This window comes from Leptidea sinapis, chromosome Z (assembly GCF_905404315.1).
Source record: "Leptidea sinapis chromosome Z, ilLepSina1.1, whole genome shotgun sequence".
In the NCBI taxonomy this organism is placed as follows: domain Eukaryota; kingdom Metazoa; phylum Arthropoda; class Insecta; order Lepidoptera; family Pieridae; genus Leptidea; species Leptidea sinapis.
This window is the reverse complement of record NC_066312.1, coordinates 31312484-31338660: the sequence shown is the minus strand read 5'-3', so window position 1 is coordinate 31338660 and position 26177 is coordinate 31312484. Positions and strand designations below refer to the sequence as shown.

The 26177-nt window shown below is 34.7% G+C and overlaps 1 protein-coding gene across 1 annotated transcript; it reads left to right on the top strand.

Annotated features, from left to right (window-relative positions):
* The first annotated feature begins 587 nt into the window (after positions 1 to 587).
* On the top strand, positions 588 to 24391 carry LOC126978605 (small subunit processome component 20 homolog). Its single transcript, XM_050827564.1, has 14 exons — positions 588 to 773; positions 862 to 1148; positions 1361 to 1694; positions 4276 to 5496; positions 5571 to 8986; positions 10049 to 10213; positions 11431 to 12478; positions 13341 to 13567; positions 14502 to 14667; positions 15819 to 16001; positions 18214 to 18744; positions 20940 to 21119; positions 23298 to 23558; positions 23757 to 24391. The coding sequence occupies exons 1-14, from the start codon at positions 729 to 731 to the stop codon at positions 23937 to 23939; spliced, it is 8247 nt and encodes a 2748-aa protein (XP_050683521.1). The 5' UTR covers positions 588 to 728; the 3' UTR covers positions 23940 to 24391.
* The last annotated feature ends 1786 nt before the right edge of the window (positions 24392 to 26177 follow it).

Below are 26177 nucleotides of genomic sequence, written 5' to 3'. Positions count from 1 at the left end.
ATCAGGAAAAAGTCTGAGTCTCGATCCAAATAGGTTCTCTAAAACCTGAATGATATATTTACGTACATTTCGGTACACATAGGTTGACACACACACTTATACAAGTAATTTAATATAATTTTGTTCCCACTTTATTTGTTAACTTTCTGGGTCTTGGTGGATAGACCCAGTTAATACGGGTTCACACCTACAGGGGCCCTAGTGTGACAGAATATTGTTTTTGTCTGAGAGTGAAAAATGTGCATGACGCAGATGTCCCTTCCGCAAAAAATTACAGACAGTTTTGTACGAATAATAAACGCTATTGTTTTTTTATGACTAGAAATTAAATTACATTATACAGAAACATAATAGTATTCTTTATACTGATATATTTAGATAATCAGACTTAATATGTCAGTGTTAAAAGTGTTACTTAAAGTCTTATCCCCTTTTTTCTGACAGATTTACATTAAATTTGCGTTGAAACAATACCTGAAAATATTTCTACAATTGATATGGCTATGATTTTTGTCTAGCTAAAACGGAACAATATGAAAAAAAGAATACAAATTCAAAATGTCAATGTCAATGTCAATTACATGTGTTCCCGTAAATGTAATGTAATTTGTAAACAAATTGTATCAGCGTTCAGCTTTCGGTAAACCACGTTTGGATGGCCTTTTAAAAAAATAAAGATAATATGCTTTATTTATACATTTTTGTAAAACTTATCTTAATTAATTACAATGAAGCCTAAACCAGTTAAACACAAGACCACAAACACTTTTCGGGTAATTCTTTTATTTTTTAGGTTATATTAACAATCATAAATGTTTAAAACTTACATTTTCTTAAATATTGTTTTTGTATTTTTTTTAGTTTGTTCCTTTTGCTGAACGAATAAATTCTATAGATATTCGACATGCTGCTCTTTATCACATTGAACATGTATATGCCAGTCAGCCAGAGGATAACGAAACCCATTTCCATTTAGCAATTCAAAAATGGCATGCACTTAACTTGACTGAGAATTTTAAGAAGTTCAAAAAGGAAGTTTTCGGTATAATTACTGTACCACAGCTGATTCATAAAAAGGAAGATGTGATAAAATTACTACAACAGTATATATCTTTGGATGATCAATTATGTCTGCAACCTTTCTTAGAGTAAGTACTAATATTTTAACCTTGAAGTGAAAGTTGTTTTTGGGCTGCTGTGAGTGGTTGTTCATTGATCAGGTCCTTTTTAGATGTTATTTCTTTTTAATGTAACTTTACTAACCACCCAGTATATCATTTAGGCATAAGCAACTAGCTGAAAATATTATATATTATTTGTGACACTATGTAATGTTAAAACCTATTGTTATATTTTTCAGAATTCTAGTTTCTTTAGCAAAAGACCTCCGAAGCGACTTTTATCCATACTTTCCAGACATCCTAGATATTCTAATAAAGTTATTGGACACAAAGGATGCAGAGAAATTAGAATGGACACTAATATGTCTAGCATTTCTATTCAAAATATTGAAACCATATTTGAAAAAAGATATTACATTAGTATTGACTAGGATAATACCTTTGCTGAGTGAGACAAAGCCACAATATATTAATAATTTTGCTGCAGAAAGTTTTGCATTTGTTGCCAGAGATATAAAAGATAAGAAGAAATTTGTTGAATCACTGCTTAGCTATTTGGAAAAGCATGATGATGTAAGTTGTTTGACACACTTTTTTTTTATAATTCAGACTACTCTTAAAAAAGCAGATGCCATACACAGTTCTCACTCTTAGTTCACAAACTAGCAGTCTCCATTGTGTAATTAATGCTTTGCGAATTTATCTATTATTATTTAGTATTGCATATTCCAGGATTATAATACAGTAAAACTCGCTTAAGATGATTTTAGAGGGACCCAACCAACAACATGTCTTGAAAAAGTTCATTCTTATAGTTCATTCTTATAAACCAAATTAGCAATAACATTATAATTTTAGTCACCTGGAGACTCCAATTCTTGTTTGGAGTATCAAAACAGTCGATTTTATTGTCAATTACGTGAACAAGTGTATTATGTGAAATAGGGAAATAAAATGTACTACATACATTATGTTCTAATATTGTATATGTAGGTATTAAATGCATTGTATAATTTTAATTACATTATTTAACGTAATAACTTATTTTGGTTTGACAAAAAGATTTTGATGCATTAGCAATTACAAGATTTGCAACATAATTTAACTAGTGTGTCTCGCTTTGATTTTAAGAAGCTGCCTGCCTGAGCGATTGACAAAATTGGAGTTGACTCTTCACTGTCTTTATTATTCTCCTTTCTGTGTACTATTATGTAGATCCTCAATTCATTGAATTTCATAGGGTGGCCATTGTCACATGTCAATGAACAATGGAAGAATATCCAGGGAAACCCTGCAGTATCAGTGGTTCTTGTTTTTTTTTATATGGTATATGGATATGTCTGAAGTATCTTTAGAGAATACGGTGTTTACTGCGTAATATTTAGTGCATAATATGTTCTACGAAAATAAACATCATGAGAGTAGTATTGAAGAATCAGCATTTACCTGTGAAATGTTTCTTTAGTTGTATTGGTATACGTAACACAATCTAATACAGAACTTGACACATATTTATTATATTCTTAAATTAATATCAGTTAAAACACAAAACAATAACGGTAAAAACACTAAACTTAAAACCCGGTTCAACTTGACAGGAGACTAATGGACACTAAATTGTTTCGAAAACGTTTCATGGTCTTCATCTAATCCGTCTCTTTCTCACACATAGGTTTTTATGCTAGTATAATTATTTCACTTTCACACAGGGTTCGTCTATTCAGCTTTTATATTAGTCAGTCAAAGCGAGCAAAGAGTACGAAAGTTCAATTTTTTTATTAAAACTATTACAAAGCAGTAATGCTTAGGATAACAGTTAATAGCTCACGATACAGCTTGATTCTGCGACGATAGTTAAAACGCGTCGTTCTAAAAAGCGAACGAATATATTTTAGCATAATAAATAATAGGCTTTTAAAAGTAGTGTATAATTATAATAATACTAGCTGACCCGGCAAACGTTGTTTTGCCATATAAAGTATAATTCACGCGATAGTTTTATAAGTAATAAAATATTGCCTATATTATAGCCTGTACATCATTTTGTTCTATTGTCAATAGTTTTTGCAGCGCACCCAAAAATAGGTTTTCGATTTTACACCTTGTGATACAAAATAGCAATTTTATTACGGATCCCTAATTTTGAAAAAAAAGCCAATAGCCTTCCTCGATAAATGGACTACCCAACACTGAAAGAATCATTCAAATCGGACCAGTAGTACCAGAGATTAGCGCGTTCAAACAAACAAACAAACAAACACTGCAGCTTTATAATATTAGTATAGATATAGCGATTTTAATATATAGCCCTTGCGAAGACGTCTATATGTGACCCATATGTGAATAACTAATGTAAATGGGTTGTGTTAAAACAAATTAGAGAGACATAATATTCATCTATGCCGTGCTGACGAAAACGAATCATCAATGTAAAAAAATCAACCTTTTTCATTGATTAATTTGATGTATCTGTGGAATGCGAAGTGGTATTACGCAATGCTAAGAAGTCCTAGACTGTACTGCTATCCTTTGATGATTGGCAAACAAATAAATGTTACCTTTAAGTTACATTTGCCGCGCTAGCTATATAGCCATATGTTGATATAAATTTTATTAGAATGCGATTGCCGCGTGCGGGAGCAGACCCAGCTTGAATAGCCCGCGGCAACTAGACAGACTAGCTCATTCTTATAAACCAAATTAGCTATAACACTAAAATTTCTGGCACCTGGGACTCCAATACTTTTTTGGAGTATCAAAACAGTAAATTTCATTGTCAATTGAGCGAACGACAGAAGCTCCTTTTTTTCCACTAACATTTTGATTGTAAGATACTTATATTTCAATTTAATGTGAGAGATAAACTGTACATTCTGGGGACCTTTAGAGCGCTTTTGCACTACGTCCGATCAGAGTCCGATCCGTATTCGTGAAAACAAGGTCCGAAGTAGTTGTAGTACTATTTCTAGGGTTGACGGAATGAAATCGGATGACGGAAGCCGGATCTAGTGCGTAAACTGCCATAGAAATACTAATAATAAGTTCTACAACTACTCCGGATCGTGTTTTCACGGATACCGGTCGGACTCGGATCGGACGTAGTGTGAAAGCACTCTTATTGTAGCAAATTTTGAAATCAATTATTTTTTTTCAGGCTTTAACGGGATCTGGTCATTTGATATTTGAGATATTAAGGGGTGTGGGAAATAAATTTCATAATTGTATTGAAACCTTTTTACCTATACTACTCACCCAACTAAATGAAAATAAAGCACATCAAGAGATATTGTTCAAAGTCCTTACACAAGCTCTTGAGGACAGCTTACAAACAATATCAGTCAAAGAATATTTGTTTTTCTGGTCAAATGTAATTAAATACACTGAGGAATTGTCAAATCAAGATGGCAACAAAGGATTGGAATACATACTTAAATTATCCGGCCAAGTAATAAGTCATCAGAATGGAAAATATCTGCTGAATCCCCAACAGTATACCATGATGCTTGTCAAAGTTGTATGTGCACAATCATCTGAAAGTGTACTTGAAGTTTGCGCTCAAATTGGAGCGTTACTGCTTCTGTCTCCAAACATTATTCTTTCACAAGAACATGCTGGTGTTCTTGTTAAAGTTATACTGCCTCTACCTTTTCCAAATATTTTAGTAAATTTTGTCCAGAATGTAATTGGATACTCTCAATTTGACATGCATATATTACCACATTTCTTAAACTTTGTTGTTCAGAGTGATTTCGATTCCGATGCTATGTCTACACTAGCTAAAATCTGCTTACAAAAATCGCCATTGTCTCTGAACGGACTTAAACTTTTTGAATGGGTAAAATATCCGCTTGATTTTGGAAAAGGCTTACCACTTGTAATGAAATATATAGAAAAAGTTTTGAGCTGTGACTTGGAAAATGTGGTAGAAAACCCAATAGACTTGATGAATTTATTATTTTGTTTGCCTCATATTGAGAGATTTGATGTTGATTTATGTTTAAGTTACATTAGCAGCCTTGTAGATAAATTGCTAAAGGTTTTATCAACATACAATTTGGAACAAAAAGACACAAATAAATTTCACAGTGATACAACAGCTATATCTTCTTGTGCTAGGAAAGTTCTGTTTATTCTGGTAGCTACAGTTGAATGTGCTGTACATATATCAAGTTGTAAAAGGATTAAGGAGATATGTAACATTGAAGTATTTCTGCCTATTATCGTACCATGTGCGGCAGATCCTAACTATCTAGTATCTCTGCATCTTCTTGATTTATATTTGACAGCATATGACTATGAAAATAAATTGAGTTATTCATATTTGTTACTGATTGATTCATATATCAGATGCAATGTGTCGTCTCCTTTCCACATAGTAAGTATTTAGTTAATTCAGACTGATTATGATTGCTTTGGAATTTTATTCTTATATATGCTTCCTTTTTGTAGGTAAGACTTTTGACAACACATATTTATAAGTTATTTGAAAACATTGAAGAATTTAATAAAACTGTGGAAATTGGTGGGGAAACGGAAAGATTCTCTGTATTTAGTAAATGCTATGAAGTAGAATCTATACCTCCTTCTATACAAGAATACAGAGCTCAATTGAACATTTTGCAGAAAATGACATTCAACACTACACAATATGAGCTCGCTAAGGAGACGGAATTTGGATTGTTTGCTTTGAACTATATGCTAGGATTACTGTATATTAATTTTAAATTACTATGGGAACCAGTTGTTGAGTTTATTGCAGGCTATGGTAATGCTATAAATATTGAAGAGTTTTGGCCTGTATACCACAAAGCCATGGAGTCAGCCTTTGAAAATGCAAAGCAAAATCTAAAAACCTTTAAATTTAATGAAGAAATGCTTGTTGAAAATGAAATAATAAAAGAGTTGTATGTTGAATACAATAACATCAATGAAAGGCCTGATTTGTACAATTACAGAAATTTAATTTTGAAAATAATGACGAATTGTATACACGTTTGTGAGGCAAAAAATAGAGATGTGGTTGCACTCTTTTTGAAATTTATTGATGAAGAATATCGTCACAATCCTAACACTAATGCATTGAAAATTGACATTGAAACCCATGAAAACCAAGTAAAGGATGTTGATAATGAAAGCACAAAACTTGAAGAAGAAATTCAGGAAATAGAGGAACCAGACATTGAAAAAGATTCTGTTTCTGGTAAAGTTATTTTCAAAACTTTAATTAATATAATGCAAGTTCTGTCCCGTTTTAAAAATCCTAGGGCACTTTACAAGGAATCTGTTTTCAGGGAATTATTTTTAGAATTCCTTAAGCATAAAAATCCAGGACTTCAAAAATATGCATTGGAATGCATTATTAACTACAAAAATAAAAGTATCGTAGCTTATAAAGATAACTTGCACAATCTAGTTGATGAAAAGAAATTCAAAGATGAATTAGCACAGTTTAAAATAACTGCAGATTCTGAAGCAATTCAACCTGAAGACAGGGAACATGTCATTCCCATTATTCTTAGAATACTTTATGGAAAAATGACGTCAAAGTTAGGTGCTGATAAAAAAGGCGGAGGACAAACTAGGAGGTCTCTTGTTATGAGATATATAAGTGGCTGCAAGGAGGAAGAATTGAAAATGTTTATTGAATTGGCATTCTCATATTTTTATGAATACATAAACTTAGAACCTCGACAAATAAAAGATAAGATATATAACAACTTAGATTTAAAATCTGTGACCAGTCCTGGAAAAATATATAGTGTTTTAAGTTTATTTGATGTTGTCAGAGAATATTTTGGTGGGTATATGAAAGACGCATTACTTTCGAGTCTTCTAAACATATTTTATGCAGTCTGCTCACATATAGCTGCTATACTTTTGCAAGTAGACAAGGTTCATGTCAGCTATGTCAAAGTGATGAAGAATTTAAGGACATTAGCAATCACGTCGCTAGAAAAGATATTTGACCACTTTGATAAATATGCTTGGACTAAAGATGAGCTGTATGTTATTTTTGCAACTTTAATATGGCCAATGTTACCAAGATTACATATAGAAGGGATTCACAGTCCAACTGCTTTGCTAAAGTTATTGAATATTTGGTGTTTAAATCCAAGATACTACTGTCTACTTATAACATATCCAGAACAAGGACCACAACTTAGTGTTTTGCCTGAAATATTCAAGTTACTGTTAGCTCCTAAAACTTCTCCAAGTGTTGTGAATATGATTCTTGATATGGTTGAAAAGTTATTGACCCTAACGGAAGATGATGAAGATAAAGAAATACCTCCTATAAAATCATTTCAAAAATTAAACGTAGTTAGTGAGAATATGGATATCAACTTCGGAAGTAAAATCCTCATTCCTCATTTACCAAGCATCCTAGATGTTATGAAAAGACGTGTTGCAAACTCTGCCAAATCAAATACAGTAAATAAGAGAGACCTATTAATACTTTCACGGGTTACAGAAATGGTAACGACTCCAGAAATGTGTGACGACTTATTGAGTCTTTTGCTTCCTATTCTCGTCAAGAAAGTGTGCATGAACATGGCAGAAGAAAATATGGAACATGCCATCAATACTATAATAAATCTTTTAGGACATAGTTCTAATCCTCATCTGTACATAAAGAACATTGCAATTCTTTTCAATAAAGTGAATTTAGTTGAAGTAAGAAAACTTCTCATAAAACTATTATTTTCCATCGCGGAAAGTGCATCTGCAAATAAAGAAAATCTTAAGAAGACAGCTGACGTAATTTGTGAAATGAATGCTTTTAATAAAAGATGGATAGAACAGCCAGATTTTGATAGAAGATTAGACGCATACAAGAATATATATCAAATGTTAGATAACAATGAAATAGATGTAGATTTATCAATTCTTATAGTAAATAATTGTTTCTTCTACATCCGAACAGAGAAAGACATTGGATTGAGAGATAGTGCAGGTCTATGTTTAAAGAGAATACTTCCAAAATTGCTGCAACGGTATAGATCTACTAATGACGGGCAGTTTCTGGTGCGTGATACAGTATTATCTCTTATTTCTACGGGAATACGGGATAAGAAAAATGATATATTACGCAATGAAAGCATAATGATACTGGGTGAACTTGTAAGGGAATGCCCTGATGCGGACGTTGTGTTGTCAGATCTTGTACCGTTGGCTAACAAGGAAGATAGAGAAGTAGATTTCTTTGAGAATTCGTGTCATTTGCAATTACATAGGCGAGTACGAGCTTTGCAGAAATTTTCTAAGGTTGCACGTAAAATGACCAAATGTCCAACACCAAGGACCATCACAAATTTTATTTTACCTTTAGCTACCATGCATATTTGTGACGATACATATTCGGATAAAAATACGCTTATAGATGCATGTATAGATGTAATATCAACATGCTGTAGACTGTTACCGTGGTATCACTATGAAGTGATTTTAAAGTTATATCTAAATAAATTGAGGTACTCAACTGAACACCAAAAACAGTTGATCCGGATACTGGTTAGCATTATAGATGCTTTTCATTTTGATTTTTCAAAATTGAAAAATATTGAGCTTCCAAAAGCTTTGACTACAAACATTAAATCGATAGAAACAGAAAAAGGAGAAAGTGATAAAATAAATGAAAAGATGTCAAAGGACAATGAATCAGACACAGAAGATATTGACGAAGGAAGAGTGGAAGAAATGGAAGAAGTACTATTAACAGCAGATGATACAGAACATAAAGATGATTTAGTGAGTAAAGATATCGATGATGTACCGGCTTTTGAAAGAGTAACAACTGTATCCCCGTCAGTTGCAAATAGAATTATAAAATCCCTGACGGCTGGTTTATTGCCACAACTTAATAGGTGAGTCGTATTAAGTTATTTCAAACTATTTATCAAATTATTGTTACATTTTTGCAGCTAACTTGTTTGAAAACCTGTTACGGTGCTGAAAAAGGAAAGCTATTTTTGTTCGACCACCTTGTCGAAACTTTTTTGTTTTAGATATGCATTTACCACCACCAACCCTATGACATGTCTGAAGAAAAATGCACATGTCTGAAGAAAAATGCATCGCGTATTATCGCTCGCGTACCGTCAGATCATACAACAATATATTATTCAATCTTAACACACAATTGGTGATGCATTATTGCGTCGAGCATAGTGTCTATTCCATTCTAGGATGAACTATTCACTCATATCCAACAAATATATGAATACTTCCAGGACTTTCTGGACTATTCCGTGATTTGTACTATGTAGTAAGCACAGTGGCGTGCATTGGTTTTCTAGCAAGGTAGGCACTGTAGATCTAACTAGTCATAGTTGAGCTTTGGAATATGAAAAGATTACTTACCGTAGGTATTTAGTATTTAGCGTAAGGAAAATTTTATGAGTGGGTGTTCAATAGAAGTTTCGTTATAAAATAACGGACTAAATTAACTTTAAAATTAACTTTTAAACTAAATTAACTTTAACACTAGTGTTTTAATTAGGGTTCATAACGAGTAGGCACTGCCTAATTGCCTATATGATATGCACGCCCCTGAGTGAGCAACTGGTTGTGGTGTTACCATTTTGGGACTTATGAAAAAAGGCTGTCTAATAAATGTCATTCGAAATATGAAGAATAAAGAAATATACAAATTAAATTTGTAACCAAAATTTAGAGACGATGCGTGACTCGAACCCACGCCTCTCGGGTTTTGTCCGAGCGCTCTTGCCAACTAAGCCAACCGTCCGAGTAACGCATCGACCGTAAATCTTGGTATGTCTCGTTTAACACTCAGGTTGTGTCTCGAGTCTCGTATCGTCCTAAAGGTTTTAATCCCAGAAGTGAGGAATATCAAACAAAAAATTGTTTAAAAAATATAGCTTGCATGTTTCAAAATTGTATGATATACTTTTTTTTTAATCTTTCAGGTCAATAGGTAAATTGACTGAACATGAAGAATCCCATAAGGTGAACCGAAAGCGGACTGGCTTTATGAGACAGGAAGAGGATATGTTGCGAGTTCCCATCGCCTTAGCGCTGGTGAAATTGTTGCAGCGGCTGCCCGGGGATATACTAAAGCATCAACTGCCGGGGTCAGTAATTCTAATTTAGTAACATTTTTATGTATTAAAAGTTCGTGTCACGTTGTTTGTCCGCGATGAACTCCTAAACTACTGAACAGATTTTAATCAAATTTTGCACAGTGTGTGCAATTTGATCCAACTTGAGAGATCTCCACGACGATCATCGTCGCCAGATCATCGGTCTATCTTATCTACCAACACTTCGTCTTCCTGTACATTGTCGCCATTCGAGGACTTTACTGCCCCACCGGCCATCTGTCCGTCGAACTATTACTGGGGCGAATCAACATGACACCTGGCTCGAATGTCGTTTGTGCAATGTACAGTGTGCACAAAAGTTTAAGATTCCATTTCACATTCTACGCACGAAAACGAATAATATTTTTATTTTTTAAAAGTCTTATGCATGTATATTACTAAATTACATAGATGTATCAGTTTTAACTAGTAACTTGTAATTTACGACCACGATAGATAATAGTTTGTGTTAGATTGTTAACTTGTTAACTGCTTATAAATTCTTACTTTAATTTTTGTAATTTCACACTTATTATATACCCACTTTATCATTTCATATTAAAGTAAATTATTTCTTGAAGATTTTGAGTATTTTTTATTTCATTTTTTCTGCTGTTGCGATAAAAGTTGCCTATCTGGCTTATTTTTTCAATGAGTAGTTAACATCGTAAATTCTTTGTTCTGTTCTTATTTACTATTTTTTACTACTAACTACCTAAATACTTAGCTATTTACTGGTTATGAAACAAAACTTTATATACATGGAACAAAACTTTATATATATCTTTTATATATTATATATAAATTACGTGACACGTTGTTTGTCCGCGATGGACTCCTAAACTAATGAACGGATTTTAATGGGGATTACTTCATGGAGTGCAGTTTGGTCCAACTTGAGAGATAGGATAGTTTTTATTTCGATTGATTGATGATGATTGATGGGACCCATAATTATTTTTATTTTCAATATTTGTTTTGTATGGACAAATTTTCTGTGAGAGAATTTATTGACTCACGGTTTGACAGTTTTGCTGTGAAACAATTTCATTATAACAACAAGGAGCATAAAGCGTTATAAAGTTCATGTACAGAACAACGTCTGTCGGGTCAGCTAGTATATATGTATATATATAGTATATAATTTTTTCATTTTCATAAGTTTTTCGTTTTCTATCGTATTGTCACAAGAAATATCTCTTTTTCAGAATAATTATCAAGTTATGTTCATTCCTGAAATCGCCTCTGAAACAAGTTAGAATAGCCGCTCGTGATATTGTTAAGAAAGTAATGGTGACAGTTGGCTCCTCATATTTAGGAATATTACTGAAACATTTAACGCTACTCCTAACTCGAGGCTTCCAAGTCCACGTATTAGTTTCCACTGTACATACAGTACTAGACGCCCTAAAGACAGACTTTAAAGCGGAAGATATCGACCAAAATTTGGGCAACATACTAGATATTTGCACCAACGACTTATTTGGACAACTTTCCGAAGAGAAAGAAGTGGAAAAACTACATTATAAAACTCCAGAAGCGAAACCCAGCAAGAAAAGTTATGTTACTCTAATGATTGTTGCACAGAATATATCACAGAAATGTTTGATAAACTTGGTTCTGCCATTCAAGGAAGTTTTGCAGAAACATCACTCGAAAAAAATAGTCATGAAAGTACAAGACGCACTGATGCATATTACAAGTGGTTTGGTGACCAATAAGTTTATAGAAATGGAGCATTTGTTTCCGTTCCTTCATGGCATTGCATCGGAGAGTATACCAGAATTCGTTCTTTCCGCTCCGAAAAGGGTGTTGACAGAAGAACAGAAGGAAAAGATATTAAGAGCGAAACCAGATTGTTACATCATTCCCGAAACCCCGAAAAGAAATAAAGAATCTCAGGCGAGGCATGTTAAAACCAGCACCAAAACTAATGCGCATGTTTTAGTTGAATTCAGTTTGAATATTTTATATGTTATTCTGAAAAGGGAGAAAGTACCAAGAATAGATTGTAAGGCATTTATTGATCCATTGGTTCCCTTATTAGCAGATGCAGTGAGGGGTGATCACGTTAAAGTTATAACAGTTGCATTGAAGTGCATTACTACATTGTGGATAATTAGAATTAGTACACCGACTTTAGAGGAAATGGTTTCGGATATTGTGAAGGCTATCTTTCTTATTCTACATAAGTATGCTACCTCCGAAATAAGCACTCAAAATGACAACTATCAACTTGTTAGAACTGCTTTTAAGGTAAGTTTTTTATTTTGTATTCATTGAATCTATACAAATAATAGATTGTCGGATTTTGATTATCTACACATAGTACCATTTGCCTTATAAATAATAATAATGGTCGAACGCTTTCAGACCCAGTGAAGCCAGAAAAAATTGCTTGCGATATGTTGTGATTATTAGCTGACCAATGAACATTAAGTACTCCGCCCCCGCTCACCTTTGTCCACCAGTTGAGGGATATTGTTTTAATATAACAAATTCTTTAAATTCATGTCATTTTTACATTTCGTTTTTTATGAAGTGAAAACTTTTTTAGTCGCGTTGGGCACTTTATCGTAGGGGAAAATCTTATCGGTTCGCGTCAGCGACATGCTCATGACTGGCGCACGCGATAAATAAGAAATCAAAAATAAATATATGAATATAACATATTATACTTTTCGAATGGGTGAAATCTTGTGAGTTCGCGTCACCGAAATGCTTGTAGCAGTATATCTATACATCTGGCGTATTGTGTAACATTATGGGTGTGTATATCTTTTAAGTGAAATTGAATGGATTTAATGAAACTGTGCATTGCTGTAATAGTGTTTTTGTTTGATTAATATATTATTGAAAATAAGTGTTGCAACTAAATTGATATAATTAATAATTTAATTGTTTTTAAACATTATGAAATTTCAAATTTTAAATATAATGTTCTAAATTTTCACTTGTATCGGCAGTCTCTCTAACTGCCATTTTTTTTAATTTACTTAAGAATCCCGAGCGAACTGGATTGATGTCAGCAAATCTTGTCACTTTACCATCAGACAAATGTCTTGACCGTTTTCTCAATAACTATCATATTTTTTTACATGTGTCTATTGCATTACAGGCAGTTACTGCGCTCATTCGCAACGTAAAATACTATAAGTTAGAGGAAGACCAGCTCAAGACATTGTTGTTGTATGCAGAAGAAGACTGTCAGAATGCCGAAAAGCAAGCGAACTCATTTTCACTGCTGAAAGCAATTTTAGAAGCTAAATTGGTGTCTACGGAGCTACATGAAGTCATGCAGAAAGTGGCAAACATTTGTATACTAAGCGAGTCTGCTAGATCTAGGTAAGTCTCATATACTATTACTTTACTGATTGATATGCAGAAAATTAATTTGTCCCGCATTAGTAGGTACTTTTAGTTTAATTGAATTGGTGTTTTTTAACTTTTTTAATAAATCTGGTCAAAAAGTAGATTCCATGTGTGTTAAGAGTGCGGAAACTCATTATTATTCGCACTAGTGCGTGCACCTTAACAATCGTTCTCACTATAATTATCGCAGTATTTAACTGTTTTTTATTGATCCTCTCGTCCCTGTTGTTGAAGCCTTGAGCATGGGTCAGTAATACGAGATTCGTAAAGAAAAGACGTTCTCTTATAGTCTCAATAGCGTGCCAAAAGTGAATAAGAAATATAGTTATCTGGTCAAAAAGTAGACTTTCATGTATGTTAAGAGGGGGAAAATTATTTTTCTTCGCACCAGTGTTTTTTTTTAATTTATTGGTGTTTCATAACTATTTTATAAATTTGCTCAAAAAGTAAACTTCCATATCAGTTAAATGTGCGGAAGCTTATTCTTTTCCGCACTTGTAGTGCTTATTTTTAATTTAATTAGGGTTTTTTGAATTTTTTATATAACAATAATTATTGTTCTAACTATAATTATGACTGTTTATGTAAAACTCGTAAAGAAAATAATATATACTTTCTGCATCCGTATCGAAATTAGTGTTTAAGTTTTAATAGCGTTGCTAAAAGTAATAAAAAATATAGCTATTATATTCAGAAATTGCTATGATTATTTTCTTCTCTGTTCTTTTGGCCATATTATCTTATATATTTATAACAACAGTATTACTGCAAGATTACCAAATAAATAAATAGATGTTCAAATAATTTACATTCAATTCAAAATCTTACGAAGAACTTATGAAATTAAGTAAACAAGTAGGACACCAGTTCTTGTAATAAATTTTGATTTTAAAAATCGTGTTCTCAGGGACGAGGCAAGGGGTATATTTGTATCATACCTCACCAACTACTCGCCGGGAAAGCGGCTGGCGAGATACATAGACTTTTTCGTGACGCAGCTGAACTTCGAACTTCAACACGGGAGGGAATCGTCCCTGAAGTTTCTGGAAATGATCATCAATAAACTACAGCCGGTAAATTCAATATGTTATATTATAATATAAAATCCGGATGACCGATTACTTCTCGAAATATTCTTAATAATGTTATGTATTTACATAGGCACATAAGTAAATTTGCTAGAAACTATTGCAGTTTCATTAAATATACCCACAAAATAAAGAGCTTTACGCGCCTAGAAGTATTCTAACAAAGTAGGCTTTTATAGAAAACCAAACAGTACATTATGATGTATTTGTTTATTAGCTTGTTTGGACCAAGACTCTGCTCTTTAGGTTTCGGACAAAAAAAATCGCTCACCCTGAAGTTCATGGTAGCAAAAATGCAAAAAATGACAAACTATATTATTAAATTGACATCAGCCCTTTACAAAGTTTCAAGTTAATCACGTTCGAAGATTCCGTTACATACATACATAACAAACTAACAAAACTGGCACGGATTGTATTTAACTATTGTAACATCAGTCCTTGATACTTGATTGATAGGGGAAAATCTTATAGGTTCGCGTCACTGACATGCTCATGACTGGGGCATGCGATTTTTAGATGATTTAAAAAATATAAATATATATAGTTAGACGCGTTAGATCGCGTCACCGAAATACTTAGCAGTATATACAAATACAAATACAAAATGTTTATTTTCTTTAGCATGTATGTACATAAATCAATATTCATGATTGGAGACTAATTTTAGGCACTATAGCGCCTGTGTTAGAAGACTCCGCTCTTCCATACCTTATTAATATTTATTACATTATTTACAAACAATCAAACTCTAACTACTAAGAAGTATATCTAAAAAGTATGTATAGTAAGAAATAAGGTGCGTAAAGTGTGTGCATTGGGTGTGTTGTGAGTGATAAGTAAGGTGTGAGAGGTATTATGAAGTGTGTGTGAGTCAATGTGTGTTTGTGATCAAATGAATGAATGTTAAATTAATATTATGGTTGTGTTAAAAGTTCTTCAAAAGTTTCTGTATAAGTGAGTAAATTTACGTATTGTGCAACATTAGTGCGGTGTATATCTTATAAGTGAAATTGAATGGATTTAGTGAAAAGTTCAATGTATATATATTTTAATACTCTAAGTTTTCAATTCTATTGGCAGTCTCTACAACTAACAATTTTTTATAACTAACAGCTGTCGTGATTTATTTCAAGGTGGTACTACAAAAGCACAGTGACTTCATGTTCCTAGCGCTGGGTGCGTGCATGCTTAACGATACCGCGCCTGAGTGTCGTGCGCACGCGGCTCGCTGTATTGAGACAATGTTGAACAAAATGGCGGCCGCCGATCGGAACAGACTTTTCGAACTGGTACTCAAGTTTTTTGAGGATACCCAGGTGAGCATTTGACGGCCGTTTCTTACAATCATCAAAAATCTTAAGCAACAATAATATATGTGTAGTGTTTACCCACAATAACGGTGGATTTCTATTATAGATCTCCGTTTTTTTTATTAAATAAGGGACGAGACGAGCAGGATGTTCAGCTGATGGTAATTGATACGCCCTGCCCATATTGTGCATTATAATAGTCAAACCCACACATTCTTGAACTATGCAATAAGCGACCGATACACGGGGAGTACTAATATCCTAGACACAGGGAAACTTAGTTAGGAGTTAGAGCTCAGCCATGTACTAGTAGATTGTTGTCATAATGTAAACTACATACCTAATCTACAGCATAATAGATATTTTGTGGAAAAAGGCACAAGCTTTTATGTCTCTTTTACATAAGCCTACTATCTGTATGTACCTAGTTTATTTAAAAAGTACTAGCAGTAACACCTACTTGTCTAGATTCATTTACCAAACTTAAGTACCTATGTAAACTTCTTCTTAATGTATGTACCTAATGGTTGTGATGTATAATGTTGTAGTAGGTATTATCAGTATGTAACTTTGCAGTAACTTGTACATGGCTTTCTGTATAATACGTTTTCTTTTGAGACAAAATAAAATATTTGTATTTGTATTACAATGCAATGCCGCTCAGGATTCTTGAAAAATCCCAAAAATTCCCTCAAAAAGCAGAAATAGGCCCCATTGTGGTACCCATAATATAGCCGGCAACCTGTGCTAAGGAGCCTCCCGCTGGTAAAAGGTTTATTTCTCCATATAATCTGAGGAGGAATAAATCGAATAAGTTGTTGCTAGGTTTCCTATTTACGTAATAACTTAAGACAGATTAAACGTTACATTGGGGTTGAATAAATTGACATGAATGGAGTCGAATAGATGGATCTCACTTCTTTTACGGTAGAAGATCTCAGTTGCGAGACTTGGTTTTTGTTTTTACAAGTTACATTCTTGATGGAATCTCATTTCGTTTTGTAGATAATATAACATTTTTTCCTTAACGGTACTTTTCAATTCTTGAAAACCAACAACGGATTTTCTTAAAGCCCACTCCCAGTCTTATGAGGTTTTCTAGTTTTAGTACCTCCAGATGGCACAGTAATCATATCTTGACTCCTGTCTTAATTACGAATATTTTTATTTAATGACACTACATACATACATACACACTCACACCTTGTTCCCGTCGGGGTAGGCAGAGACAATAGAACGCCATTTGCTTCTATCCTTACAAACCTCACGCGCTTCCTCTACATTCATTAGTATTTTCATACATGCTCGCCGGTTGCGGGTGCTTCGGACCTCTCCTTTTCTCAAAACGTCCCCAATTTGGTCGACGAATGTTCTACGAGGTCTCCCGCGACCGACTCCCCACACACACTTGCCTTATATATTTGATGCGTCATTCTTTCTTCACTCATTCGCTCCACGTGTCCAAACTTTTTCAGCATTCCTTTTTCAGTCCTTGTCACAACATCCTCTTTCAAACCACAGCGCGCTCGTATTACCACATTCGGAATTCTGTCAGTCAGTCTTACCCCACACATACTACGCAGTCTTAATGACACTAGTGGTCTTGTATCTTAGCCGATCGTAAGTGAGTCGAGAATCGTGTATGCATGAACATACAAATAATTTTAGGGAAGGGAACGACCCACCCCACTAGTGGTCAATGGCATTTGAACGAACATGACGAAGCCTGAACAAGAACTCAACCAAATTACAAAAAAGTTACGCAATACTCACTAAATACCTTTACTTACAATTTGACCATTTTGTTTAAATTTGCATATAATTCATAACTGATAGTGGCAATGAGTTTCTTGCTACTTCTTCTCATTACCTCAACCCTTTACGAAGTAGCGGTAAATTCAATAAGAAACAAACTTTGTTTTAAATTAAACTTTTTTGACATTGATAAGTGTCATTTCTGTGACCTACATGAATAAGGTGATTTTGATTTGATTTGAATATAAAAATATTTTTACTAAGAGTAATTAAAAGCTTAAATTCTTTAGGGAGATTGATACCCAAGCTCTCTAATCTTTTATTATTCCTTTAAATATCAAAAAGATTTTTCTATAAGTTTCGGTTAATATAGGCTTTGAACTTGTTGAGGGGCATTTCCATTACGTTTTTACGAAGCTTATTTTAAAATACATACAGTTTATATTCACTCTTTTTCTTTCAGCCGATACATTTTGAATTAGCCGCACAACTTTGCATTCGTTTTGTGAACGTTGAACAAGACAACTTCAAGAACCGAATAGAAAACATTCTTGCGTTACTCAGCGGCAAAATACTGCTCCTAAGCAACGATATAGGCGAAGGAAGATTTGTTAAGATCCATCTTGATGGCAGTGCAGAGTCGAATGAAGAACATCAAAAGGAGAAAGACCACAGCTTAATACAGATCCTAAATTTAATCGATCGAATAGCTGTGCATTGCGCGTTTAGTTTGAAAAGTGAGAAGTTTGAAGACAGTTACGACGATATAGCACAGCATTGTCAAGCGTTGCTGGCATATCCTCACGCTTGGGTTAGGTTGAGAGCTGCTAAGATCTTAGGGCATATACTAGATTCGGTGGATAGTGATTTGTTACAGAGAGAGCAGTGTGAACGGGGCTTTATATATTTTGATACTGAGAATACGCTTAAGAGTCTTATATTAGATCTGTGTGCGCAGTACACGCCCAATTTGGACAAAGAAATGGCAGATCAGGTAAGCTTACTTTTACATTTGAAATTTCTCGGCTGCGAATATTGGTGCATAGTAACTCCTTCCCTCAGACCGTATCTACGGGCTCTTAATCTTTGACCTTTTTTCCATGATATAAAGCCAGTGTCCTGATGTTCGTTTCTAGTGAACTTAGATAATTTATACGTATAGATAGAAATTCTTGCCGCTAGACAACCGATGAAAACAGGCCAGGCTTATAACTTTAGTGTTAGTGACAAGCTATGTCTTACACTCGCGATTTGTATGATACTTTCTATTAGTGTGTGTGTGTGCTTTGCTCAAAATAGAAGTTAAATGTCAACCTCGTTTTTTTTGACGTTTTCACAGCTGTCACAGTCTATAAATTTATAAATGATGTCAGTACGTATAAATGTTCTAAGGTAGGTATTATAACCATAGACTTACAATATATCAGCGTATACACAAACAAAGCCTTCGAGAGAGAAGGACATCTCTAACGGAGATACAGGAAGATAGAAAAGGAAATCGAATATATAGTTACTGTAGCCGATTTTGATTGACAAGTCGTAAACAGTCAGCCACGCTTGGAAGTAGCTCCTTATTAGTTTGAATAGTGGATTACCACCAGCAAAGCACGAGCAACCTTTGCACGGCTCCGTATGGCAATCACGGAAACACACACGGAGAGTTAAGCTCAAAATATTCCGGTCCAACGTGAAAACCGTATCGATGCATGGGTGTGAGACGTGGAAGGTAGCCAAGCCCATCTCTCATCAACTTGAGGTTTTCGTTAACCGATTTCCGCCTTTGAAATATCCTCGTATTCACTGTCCGACAAAATTTCCAATGATCATCTTTGGCAACGCTGTCATGAAGTCCCAATCGCCCAACAGATATAACGCCGCCGGAGCTGGATAGGCCTCACACTCCTGAGGGATCCCAATCATATACAGAGGCAAACCCTCGACTGGAACCCTCAAGGAAAAAGACTTCGGAAAGACCTGGAGTGAATTTAAGAGCTGTAAGGTTGTCTTATGGTATTAACTCCGTTAACGCGAGTTCACTGTTAGACGTTCTCAATGAATGTCTTGATTGTCCGCAAGCATACCGGATACAAACTCACCTTGTTTGGATTCTCGAGGCTTACTATAGTACAGTAGATTATATAGAGGATAATAATGGAGGACAAACGAGCGTACGGGTCACCTGGTGTTAAGTGACCACCGCCGCCCACATTCTCTTGCAACACCATAGGAATCACAGGAGCGTTACCGGCCTTTAAGGAAGGTGAACGCGCTTTTTTTTGAAGGTACTCATGTTGTATCGTCCCGGAAACACCGCACAAGGAAGCTCATTCCACCGCTTTGTAGTACGTAGAAGAAAGCTCCTTGAAAACAGCAGTGTGGAGGACCGCCACACATCCAGATGGTGGAGATGATACCCTTATTTGTGGCGTTTCGTGCGAAGGTGGAATTCGGCGGCAGGAATCAGGTGTAACAGCTCTGTCTGGCTCCGCGCAGGCTACCGATAATTGTATAATATTATATTAAGTAGGCTAAGTTGTTATATGATTTAAAAATGGCCTGGGAGATTCTTATCAGTTTCTCCCCATGTCAAAGCCCCATTACGAACTGATGTAACTTCATGACGTTTACCATGGCGTTGTTGCAATATGTCATGTTATTCTCACTCGCCATGTCAAATTAATATATTATTCTACTAGCTGACCCGGCAAACGTTGTTTTGCCATATAAATTATTTTTAGAGTTAGACCGTTTCTTGGATGTTGTTTTATTTTTCTAAAATAAACGTAACCAAAGTTACTCCTTATTACATCAGCTACCTGCCAATAAATGTCGCCGATTAGCCGGAACAAACAGACAGACAGACAAAAATTGTAAAAAATGTTATTTTGGTGTATGTAACCTATATATATATTCATAATATACATTTAGTAAGAAACGGTTATTTCAATATTACAAACAGACACTCCAATTTTATTTAAATGTATAGATAATTCACACAATATTTTTATAAATTATTGCCTATATGTTATTCTGGTGTGTAAGCTATATTATTGCAAAGTTTCATCAAAATCCATTCATTAGTGTTTGCGTTAAAGAACTTCAAACATACATCCAGACATACGAACTTTCACATATATAATATTAATTAATAGGATTCTCCGTTTCTTAATTTGATTCCTTATTCAACAGGTCACCGAAGTGCTATTTATAATATTAAAACTAGTTCATAGTATGCCTGGGTATAAGCTGACGAACAAGAATGACGACGATACAGACAATATTGCTAAAGTGAATATCAGGTGGATATTGTTCAAGCTGAGGAAGGCTATCAACGTGGAAGTCGCTAAGTCGCCCAAATGTATGAATATTGTAAGTAATTGGAAGTTTTTCATCATTTCAGTGGCCAAATGTTCTCGACTCCTTCCTTCTTGGTATTTCAAATAATATCAATATTATAGTTATCCGTGTCTCTCTGATTTGCTTTTTTTGTTTTTGTGACTGCAAGTGTTTTTTTAATGAAAATAAAAGACAAGACTAGTAATAGTAAATTGATACGCCCTCCCCATTACAATGCAGTGCCGCTCAGGATTCTTGAAAAACCTCAAGAATTCTGAACTAGTGAAATTACTGGGCAAATGAGACATAATTTCACTAGCTACGACGCAGACGTTTCACGGCAGAAATAGTCGCCGTTATGGTACCCATAACCTATCCGGCATCCTGTGCAAAGGAGCCTCCCACTGGTATAAGAACTTAACAACAGCTAATAATCGTTTAAGCCGCAAACTATAAGCGTAGAAATCAAAACAATCCGACACAGAATATTTCTTTCCCATTCAATTTCCACAATTTCGTACTGGTTGGTGATTTTTGGACGAAGAAATTGCCGAGAACGATACCCTAATTTTTCCGTTTTTGCTCGGGACACTGTACTGACTTCTATAGGAAAACGGCCACCGAGTAAATAATACATAAGAAAACAGCATTATAGATAAATACGCAATAGGGTGTTTGACTTTATCGAATATATGAATCAAATTAATTATATCCCAAAAGGTTTTAAATACCTGCACGTAGACAAAAAATTGTTGCTAGGAATATTATTTTTTATGGAAGAGGACGCGTAATATGTGTAACGGCAACGGTGATGCCCACACTCATTTGTGGCCACAACACAAGAGGAATCACAAGTGCGCTGTTAGCCTATCCTCCTGGAAACACCGCAGAAGGAAGCTTGGGTGTACCCGGAAGAAAGTTCCTTGAAAACCACATTGTGGAGGTCACATCCAGATGGTGACTTAATCTTAGACTTAACCAGGCTCTTTTGCACAGGATGCCGGTTCGATTATGGATACCACAACGGCGCCTATTTCGGCCGTGAGGCAGTAGTGTGTAAAAATTTTTGTGTTTTGGTCTGAGGGCGCCGTAGCTAGTGAAATTACTTGGAAAATGAGACGTCTTAAGGTGACGTACGCAATTTTATTGCCGCTCAGTTATTTTGGTTTTTTCAAGAATCCTGATCGGCACTGCATTGTAATTTTTGTTTTTTTTTTTTTAATATACCGGGGATACATAAGTTTTGGTCGTGGATCGCTGGTGCCTGTGGTAGGTAATGAAATACCTGTATTACTGGTCACCAGGATTCCACTTTTACACAGTGACTAAAAAGCTTGAAATTCCAAAGGATAGAGGTAAATGTGTGTGTGTGTGTGTGTGTGTGTGTGTGTGTGTGTGTATGTGTGTGTGTGAGACAGAGAGAGAGGGTGTATGTGCAAACATGCGTACGATAGGGTGTTCTCGGTTTATAGGTGTGCTAACTATCCAAGACCTCCAGAAGTCTCTCTGTGTTACAGTAATCTTGCAAAAGGAGCCATTAGTGTGCAGTTGACCGACATTTGTACATGTCCTTACTTTCGTACTGCCACAAGATGATTGCGGCGAGTAGACTCTGGCCTAAACTCTGTTAAAGGGTGCTGTTTGATAACAATCGCCAATATGAAGAGTTGCCTGACTGTCAGAACTTGGCAGTATTCATAAAGTTCTGTTAAAAGGGCAGGTCGTATAAATTACCATCAGCTGAACGTCCTGCTCGCCTCGCACCTTATTTTCATTAAAAAAAACTTAGAATATACTAGCGAATGGAGGACCTAAATGCCGGATAAGGAGTGATCAGTTTTGATTTGTCAATGTGTGCATTAGCTAGCGGATTGATATTAAAAATAAGTGCTAATTACGTGGCTGACTTGTTTACGACTTGTCAATAGAAATCGGTTAAAGTAACTAAAGTTTCGCTTACATTTTCTATCTTGCTGTATCCCCGTTAGAAAAGTGGTTCTTTCTCGTATGCTTTGTCTATACGCTAGTATACTGTAAGTCTATGGACGTAACCCATTATCAATTTCACAAATCGATATGCAATGTATTAAAGAACGATTTTAAGTCAGTTTAACAAATTTTAACTCTCATAAACAATGTTTAATATCAGATATATTATATACTTCTAGAGTAACTTAATGCTAGAAATATACAATTTTTTAATTATTTCAGAGAACTGCAATATTCACAATGTGGTTGCATTTCTTGAACCTTCTAGAAAATGACGATTTAAATAAAGTCGTTGATGTAATATTGCCGCCGATTGTTCGAGAAGTTTCGACGGGTGATTTGGGAGCTCCCGCTAGTGCTGCCAGGCAGCTGGCTGGAAGGCTCGGCAAGAAGTTGAGGAGAAAGTTGGGCGAAATAGAATACGGGAAAATGGCGGCCGATGTACAAACAAAGTTGAATGTTAAGAGGGCAGAAAGGAAAAAGGTTTGTTTAACCACACGCTCATTTTAATGCCTGTTAGTTTTTTTATTTTCAAAGGACCTTTTCTTTAAATGTAAAAAACAGATGACATACTACTGAGGGTCTACTCTACAGTCCAAAAATTTAATTATTATAATGAATCCCGAAGTGAGAGATATTACTTTAATAATAGATTGTTTATACTTAATGATGAATTTACAGCTTCTGCTACAAGAGAAAGTGAACGACCCCGAGAAGGCAGCGAAGCGAAAGCTCCAACTAAGGGAGAAGAAGAAGCAGGCGAAGAAGATAAAGCTGGAGATGCTACACGGAAAGCGTCCGCGGGGCAAGAAAAGGAAAGCGGAAGATATTGACTTTGAGGATCAACTGCTTAATGATAATTAGTGAGCTCGGGGATTACTCTATTGTAGGATACCGCCTATAAAATTTTTCGCTGCCAGTCGATTTTTTTTAATTCAATAATCGCGGAGATTAGCACACAGTCCGAAACTCACGTTGCCAGTCATGTCTCCTTGATTTGTAAACGGTTTTTTCTCCTTCTGTTATCATTTCCATCATCCTTCTACTTCAATTTCGTAACGCGTTACACGTTCTTTGTCGGAATGCCAACTGAACGCGCCAATCAAACATCATTTGTTAGTAGAGGTCACTTGACCGCTACGTGGTTCAAGAGGAAAGCCTAGTGTCCGAGTTTTTGGTGGTGTATTTCTTTAATGTCTATAGTTACTTCTAGGACATGTTGTAACACTTCTGTTTTTAATTAATATAATGCAAATAAATAAATGTAAATATTATAAAATTTAAGCATTAAAGTATTTTCAAAATAATTACTCCCATTAAGTTTATTATTTGTACGAACTTCATTATTTATGACAATTCGCAGTTTCCAAGCTATAAAGAAATACCCTTCGAGAAACTTCTAGTGTGCTCAGGCTGCGAAAAGTTGCGCAGTAACAAAATTGTTATCCCCGAAGGGATAATGCGGATTGAAGCGAAATAGGCTTGGCAACAGGTTTATTTTATAAGTTACGCGTCCCCTCAAGTGATCACTTGGCATCAAATCACCAATTTGTTGGATTTTCCATACAAAACCTCACTATATTACAAAATATATAACTAAACACAAAAAAAAATTTAGAAAAAGGTTTTGTTTTTATTAAATGCCACAGAATTGTCTAGAAAAAGGCTTTAATCCCAGCAACATGTTTGTCAACACGTAACTGAGGCAAATTACTAAGTTACTTGATCACGCACTAGTCAATGTCTTTAGATGTTTCGGGTAAAGCCTATGTAGCACGTATATGTGTCGTTAAACGTAGTCGTAACGTGAGCCATGGATACCATATCTCAGGACTATTCATGAGATTTCATGCGTTTTTGTCTCTTCATGACTGTGGCCATATTTTGAAAATCTCTAGTTTAGAATTCTCAATAAAATGACAAAATCAAATTACCTACTAAAATATAGACTTTTTACTTATTAGAATACCAATTATTCAGCTCATGTCAAATGCATGATTAACGAATAATTCGTTGATTCGCTTTCAGATAATTCTCAAATTAATATCTCAGGCTTTTTCAAAATGGCTTTTTCCTCGAATAAATATAAAATATATTTTTCATCTAGTAATTCTAGTCAGGAGCAATTTTTTTCTAACTTGTGAATTTGCATCCCGTGCCATCTAATAATTGTGTAAATAAAGAAGGAATCCTTCCTTACTGTTTTAGGGAGGTATGGGTTTTGAAATAAATAGAAATTATACTGCAAAAATGTAAAAGAATGTGTCTCGCCTAAAATCTTTTACAAAGCCACAAATAACGTGTCATTGCTAACGATAAGGAAAATATAGCTGTATATTACAGTCACCATCATTCAAAATAACACAACCTTTAATACAAAATTATATCTAAGCCATCAGTGGCAAAAAATACTTACGCAAAATTTGATGCTTCATACGCTATTCCAAGCAATTGCATAACATTTTAAATATTATTATCTATATTGTGTATCAACTAGTGTTGCCAGCTCTTTCAAGAGTATCATTTCAGAGGGAGTATAAATCTATGTTCAATTATCAACTGGATTTGCCATGCGCATACATCCGAAAAGGACATCAAACATTTTTTTTAACCTAGACATATTAAAAAGCAGTTGAACGTGGTGGACAAGTTTGACTTTTGTTTCGAGAATGATAATTCGTCGAGGTCGTTGCATGACGTCACGGCTCGGGTTAATTACTACTGTTTGTTTGAGTTTTATACTTCTTATGTTCATGATAATTAACCAATAATTAACATATACATTATATTTAACAACTAATGTGTTTTGGTATTTCTAATATTACGTATGCAACCGCTTTTATTCTATCAATATTTTATTTTTCACAAAGTAATATTTAGTTACTAAAATCGCGTACCTACTTATAGGTTAATCGCGTAAAATTAATAAATGAATTACAACAATTAAAGGGCGCTAAAAAAGACAGAAACTCATAACAAAGACACGAAACATTTTTTCCCTTCTTTTTATTCCTCAGGTACCTACAGTTTTTATAGGCTGTGATTTGTTTCATGGACGGTATATTTATTTGATAAGCAAATCCAAGTTGCTACTTGATCATA

Coding starts and splice junctions, on each gene's coding strand:
- LOC126978605 (XM_050827564.1), top strand. CDS start 729: ATGAAGCCTAAACCAGTTAAACACAAGACCACAAACACTTTTCGG. Junction 774..861: donor AGACCACAAACACTTTTCGG/GTAATTCTTTTA, acceptor TATTTTTTTTAG/TTTGTTCCTTTTGCTGAACG. Junction 13,568..14,501: donor AGCGAGTCTGCTAGATCTAG/GTAAGTCTCATA, acceptor TCGTGTTCTCAG/GGACGAGGCAAGGGGTATAT.